At 63.3% G+C, this 5919-nt stretch overlaps 1 protein-coding gene across 1 annotated transcript; it reads right to left on the bottom strand.

Moving 5' to 3' along the window:
- Positions 1–5196: 5196 nt before the first annotated feature.
- CHLNCDRAFT_14789 (hypothetical protein) lies at positions 5197–5493 on the bottom strand (the record flags this gene model as incomplete). Its single annotated transcript, XM_005843469.1, has 1 exon — positions 5197–5493. A coding segment is annotated over one exon (297 nt), but the record flags the coding sequence as incomplete, so codon positions are not given.
- Positions 5494–5919: the final 426 nt, after the last annotated feature.

Genomic DNA, 5919 nt, shown 5'->3' with positions numbered 1-5919 from the left:
GACGCTGCCGCAACCGCCTGAAGCGCCGGCTGGTGGCAGCGTGGCACAAGTGCCAAGCCCTCCGCGGCGAGAAGCTGGAGCAGCTGGCCAAAACGGACCCACAAGCCTTCTTCTTCAGGCTCAAGCCCCAAGCCGCCAAGCAGCTGAACCTGGTGCCGGAGGACGTGGCGCGCCACTTCCAGCACCTGCTGGGCACCGCCGCCCAGCCGCCAGCACATCGCCCCCCGCCAGAACCTCCGCCGGAGCCCCCGCCCGCCACCTCCCCTGTCTCCCCCACCACTGCCGCAAGCACAGCGGCCCCCCAGCCCGCCCTCCCCCCTGCCGCTCCCCCACCCGCCACCTCCCCTGCACCAGCGCTCCCCGCGCACACGAGCGCCACCACACACCCCTCCCCAGCCCCACCCGCCACCTCCCCCACCACCGCCGCAAGCACAGCGGCCCCCCAGCCCGCCCTCCCTCCTGCCGCTCCCCCACCCGCCACCTCCCCTGCACCAGCGCTCCCCGCGCACACGAGCGCCACCACACACCCCTCCCCAGCCCCACCCGCCACCTCCCCCACCACCGCCGCAAGCACAGCGGCCACCCAGCCCGCCCTCCCTCCTGCCGCTCCCCCACCCGCCACCTCCCCTGCAACAGCGCTCCCCGCGCACACGAGCGCCACCACACACCCCTCCCCAGCCCCACCCGCCACCTCCCCCACCACCGCCGCAAGCACAGCGGCCACCCAGCCAGACGTCACCACCCTGGCAGCCCGCCTGGGCAGCCCCATCACACCGGCAGAAGTGGCAGCCTTCGCCAGCCAGGCCAAACCGCGCAAGGCGGTTGCCGGTGAGCTGCCGCCGTGGTTCCTCAAGGCCGCAGCGGAGCAGCTGGCCCCCGTGCTGGCCGCCGTCTACACAGCATGGCGGCGGGTGGGGCAGCTGGCCACCCCTGACGCGCTCAGCATCATCGCACCCATCCTCAAGCCCGGCGGCGACCCCACCAGCTGCAGCAGCCTGCGCGGCATTGCCATCGGCACCATGGCCGCCAAGCTGTACGCCGCCATCCTGGAGCAGCGCATCTCAGACTGGGCAGAGGCCAGCAACTTCAGAGCAGCAGGGCAGTTTGGCTTCAGGCGCCAGCGCGGCACAGCGCAGGCAGCTCTCGTGCTGCGCGCACTCCAGGACCAACACCGCCTGAGAGGCCAGCAGCTGTGGGGCTGCTTCGTCGACTTCAAGCAGGCATACGACCGCGTGCCCAGGGAGCAGCTCTGGCAGAAGCTGGCGGCACGCGGTGTGGACACAGCCTGGCTGGCGGCAGCGCAGGCGCTGTACAGCAACGTCCCCATGTCGGTGCGCACCTCAGCCGGGCTGTCGCCCTGCTTCCAGGCCGTGACAGGCCTGAAGCAGGGCTGCCCCCTCAGCCCCACCCTCTTTGGCCTCTACATCGACGACCTGGAGGAGGAGCTGATGGCGGCGGCGCGGCGTGGCGAGCAGCTCGACCTCCCCAGCTTCCTCGGCAGCGGCGGCGCCGTGGTGCCGCCGCTGCTGTACGCCGACGACATGGTCCTGCTGGCCACCTCAGCGGCCGGGCTGCAGCGGCAGCTAAACCTGCTCCAGCAGTACTGCCGGCAGTGGGGCCTCACTGTCAACATCGACAAGACCAAGCTCATGCTGCTCAGTGGGCGGCGGACCCAGCACGCGGCGCAGCAGACAGCAGAGGCAGCAGGCCTCACCTTCGCCGGCCAGCAGCTGGCGGCAGTCACCAGCTTCAAGTATCTCGGCATCGCCTTTCACTCCAGCACCTGCCTGGCAGGGGCAGCAGCGCCAGCCCGGGCACAGCTGGCGCGCCTGGCTATGCACAACTGCCGGACCCGCTGCGCAGAGGTGGGCATCGAGGCGGCGCCCGTCCAGCTGCGGCTTTTCGGCACCATGGTGGACTCGGTGCTGTCCCATGGTGCTGAGGTGTGGGGCGTGCAGCTGGCGGCCAAAGCGGCGTGCTGCCATCGTGGCAGTGCCGGCAGCGCGGCCGAGAAGCTGCAACTCAGCTACCTACGCCACCTGCTGGGGGTCCGGCAGAGCACCCCCAATGCGGCCCTCCTTGCGGAGACTGGCGAGCGCCCGCTGTGGCAGCGCTGGCTGCGGCGGGCAGCCAAACTCTGGAACAAGACGCTGGAGGAGCGTCCCGGCAGCCTGTTGCAGCAAGCGCTGTTGTCCAGCGTGCAGCTCGCATATGGCGCCCACCCCCTGGCACAGTTCTTGCTGAAACCAGACTGTAAGAAAGGCCTTCTTTGAAGGCGCTGGAGCTAGTGTCTAAACCCTCCGAGAGGGCACAGGTTCGATTCCTCCCATGTCGAAACTTTGTGAGGACAAACGCGGCATAGCTGACCGGCTCAGCGCCAATCCAAGCCAATTCCTTCGGGAACGCCTATTAGAATCGCCAAGGCTTCGGCACAGGCCTCCCCGGGACCCATTCACTACTAGTGGGGGGTACTGCACTTGGCGCGTCGGGCAGATCAAATAATGGTCTAAAGCTAGACGTTAAAACCGGGAAGTTAAGCCTGTGGAGGCTCTTCCCCACCTTTACCTTTACCTTTGCCACCGATACAACCGTTGGGTGAGTCGGATAGGGCCCCGCCTTGGGAGGTCTGGGGGTGGGCACGCTGCATACTTGTGGATGAGGGCCGGGTTCCCTGGTCTGAGCTTGTAGTATTGGTCCCGGAAGTCGGTCAGGAACGTTTCCAGGGCGCCCACCTGCTCCTCGCGCACGGTGGTGGGCTGGCGGCGGGGCTGCCGTCGCTGCCTGCGACCAGCGATCGTTGGTGGTGCTGGCTCGACCCTGGTTGTTGCCGTGCCGGGTCCCTGTGTTGAAGCCCCGTGCTCTGCTGGGTACTTGGTGACCAAGTGCTGGCCATTGGGATAGTGCCCCTCCATCGGCGCAGTGGGGCTCTCCATCCCGGCCAGTAGGTGCGTTGCCAACACCTCCCGTCGTGCTTTGGGTAGGTCGGCGGTAAAGGTAAAAGGTAAAGGTAAAGGTGGGGAAGAGCCTCCACAAGCTTCACTTCCCGGTTTGCGGTGCCAACCTTGACGTTGGTGGGCAGTTCGGCTATCGGCGAGTTGAGGCACACGGTAAGGCAGTTGAGCGCCTCTCTGAGCCCCCGCATGCTACCCACTTCAATGTTGTGACGCCGCAGGTGAGCGTGCAACGTCGAGGCGGCTACCACGTGACCGGCTCAGCGCCAATCCAAGCCAATTCCTTCGGGAACGCCTAATAGAATCGCCAAGGCTTCGGCACAGGCCTCCCCGGGACCCATTCACTACTAGTGGGGGGTACTGCACTTGGCGCGTCGGGCAGATCAAATAATGGTCTAAAGCTAGACGTTAAAACCGGGAAGTTAAGCCTGTGGAGGCTCTTCCCCACCTTTACCTTTACCACGTGTGTGCCGGTGGGTTCCAGCAGGTGGCTCAGCTTCGTCACCCCCACCTCCAACAGGGGCAGAAAGTGGGCAGCAGGTACTTGCAGCGACATGCCCAGATCCTGGGGGTCGTGCCGCAGCCGTTCTACCAGTGTCGTGAGCTCGGAGCCTTGCAGGTTGTACCATTCTGCGTTGTCCCCCCCGTGAATCGCAGCATCGTGCCGCCACATGCCGCCAGCAGCGTGATGGTGCGTAACAGTCGGCTGTGGCGCAGCCTGTCGGCCAGGTGGTTGTTGTTCATGCCTCCCACCCTCTGGATTCGTGTGTTGAGGAGGCTGCTGGTGACGTGGCCCAGCATGCCCTTGTCGTTCAGTGCCAAGGTAAGTTTGGATGCCAGCTCCGTGACATACATTTCCTGCAGCGAGGTGGTGCCAACCCCACCCCGCTCGACATCCTCCTGCACCAAGGCGGTGGGAGCCGAGGACGGCAACCGCATGCTGCACTTTGCCGCCCGGGCCACCAGGCTATCCAGGCTGCTGATGTCGCTGGCCTTGTAGGCTCCAGTGGAGAGGGAGTAACGGATGTATGGCTTAAGCAACGTGTCAATTAGCCTGAGTTTTTGCCTATCGGACGCCATGGAGCGCAGGATACCATCCGCCTTTTCAATCACCGCCTCTCCCAGTGCCATTACTCGGTGCTTCCAATTCAGCGACGGCGTGAGCATAACCCCGAGATAGCAGTATGGTTGTTGATGAGGGTGTAGGAAGGGCAGGGGTCGGCCAGTAACCCGTACCTCCCCTAATCGTCGACGCAACATCTCCACCGAGCTCTTGGCCAGCGGCGAGCCTCCGCTGCTGCCATACAACATGCCGGTGACCCCGCACTTGCTGTGGTTGGCTGTCATGCCAGACCACTGCAGGAAGTGGCTGAGTTTGTCAGCCTGATGCTCCATGTCCCTCCAGCTGCCAGTGAGTGCAGCAAGGTCGTCGGCATAGGCCCGTGCGCTGCAGGCGTACTTCTCGGCGTCGGCTGTCTGGGTGCAGCCGTGTTTGTAGCCACGGCCGCCGACATGCAGCCAGCGTAGCAGCGGCTCTATGAACAGCAGGAACAGGAAGGGGGACAACGAGTCGCCCTGCAGAGTACCCCGTTCAATGTCAATTGGGTCAGACTGTCCAAATGATGTCCTGATGCTGGTGCTTGCCCCTGTATACAGCTGTTGCACTGCCTGGACTGCGTGGTGGGGGAAGCCCATATCCCACATGAGCTGCAGCAGCTTGTCGTGGTCCACCGTGTCGAACGCGGAACTGAAGTCGACGAACATAAGGTATATGTCACGCCCGAAGTGCCGGGCGTCTTCCAAGGCATTCAGCACGCTGAAGAGTTGCAAGTGGGTGCTACGGCCAGCTACGAAGCCTTTACCTTTACCGCGGCTAAGAAAGGCCTTCTTTGAAGGCGCTGGAGCTAGTGTCTAAACCCTCCGAGAGGGCACAGGTTCGATTCCTCCCATGTCGAAACTTTGTGAGGACAAACGCGGCATAGCTGACCGGCTCAGCGCCAATCCAAGCCAATTCCTTCGGGAACGCCTATTAGAATCGCCAAGGCTTCGGCACAGGCCCCCCCGGGACCCATTCACTACTAGTGGGGGGTACTGCACTTGGCGCGTCGGGCAGATCAAATAATGGTCTAAAGCTAGACGTTAAAACCGGGAAGTTAAGCCTGTGGAGGCTCTTCCCCACCTTTACCTTTACCTTTACCTTTTACCTTTACCTTTACCTTTTTACGAAGCCGTGCTGGGAATCACTGATGATGGCGTGTTGTGCGGCATAGTCGGACATCACCGCAGTCAGCAGCGCGGTCCATAGCTTGTACACCGTGCGGGCCAGGCCGATCGGTCGGTAGTTGGCCGGGTTGGTGGGGTCCCCTTTTTTGTACAACATGATGGTATGACTGTGTTTCCAAGGGCTGGGCGTTGCTCCTGTGAGCCACATTGTGACAAACATGTGATGCATGCTGTGGTGCAGTTGTGTGGGCAGGAATTTGAGCATCTCATTTGGCACCTCATCTGGCCCCGCTGCTTTTTTATTAGCTGCCCGCTTTATAATGCCCTCGAAAAGGCCAAAGTCTTTTATTCTGGGCAGTAGGTCTTCCCTCTGGCAGCCGGGCGCTACCTTAGTGCACAATGTGAACCTGTCCGTGGCATTGGGTGTCTCCCAAGGGTAGCCCCGTTCCCCTTGGGTTGGTACTGCAGTGGTGTAGGACCCTGTCTTTTCTGACGTCGGTGCCGCGGCTGTTTTCTGCCTTTGCTCCCGCAGGATGCGCAACAACTCCGTCGGTTCTGCGGTGAGGGTCCCAGTGGTCGGGTCGCGGAGCACCTCTATGCCCCGGGGGGCTCCTGTGTTGCAGGCGGCAATATCCTTGTGCCGCCATCTCGGCTGTCGTGCATACTTCTTTTGCCACGCACTGACAGCCTTGCCCCATGCCTTTAGCTGATCAGTGCGTAGGATGCCTCTCCGTTCCTGTCGCAA

This window comes from Chlorella variabilis, assembly GCF_000147415.1.
Source record: "Chlorella variabilis unplaced genomic scaffold CHLNCscaffold_29, whole genome shotgun sequence".
Classification (NCBI taxonomy): domain Eukaryota; kingdom Viridiplantae; phylum Chlorophyta; class Trebouxiophyceae; order Chlorellales; family Chlorellaceae; genus Chlorella; species Chlorella variabilis.
Note: the sequence above shows the minus strand (reverse complement) of the source record. Positions and strands in the feature narration are given on the sequence as shown.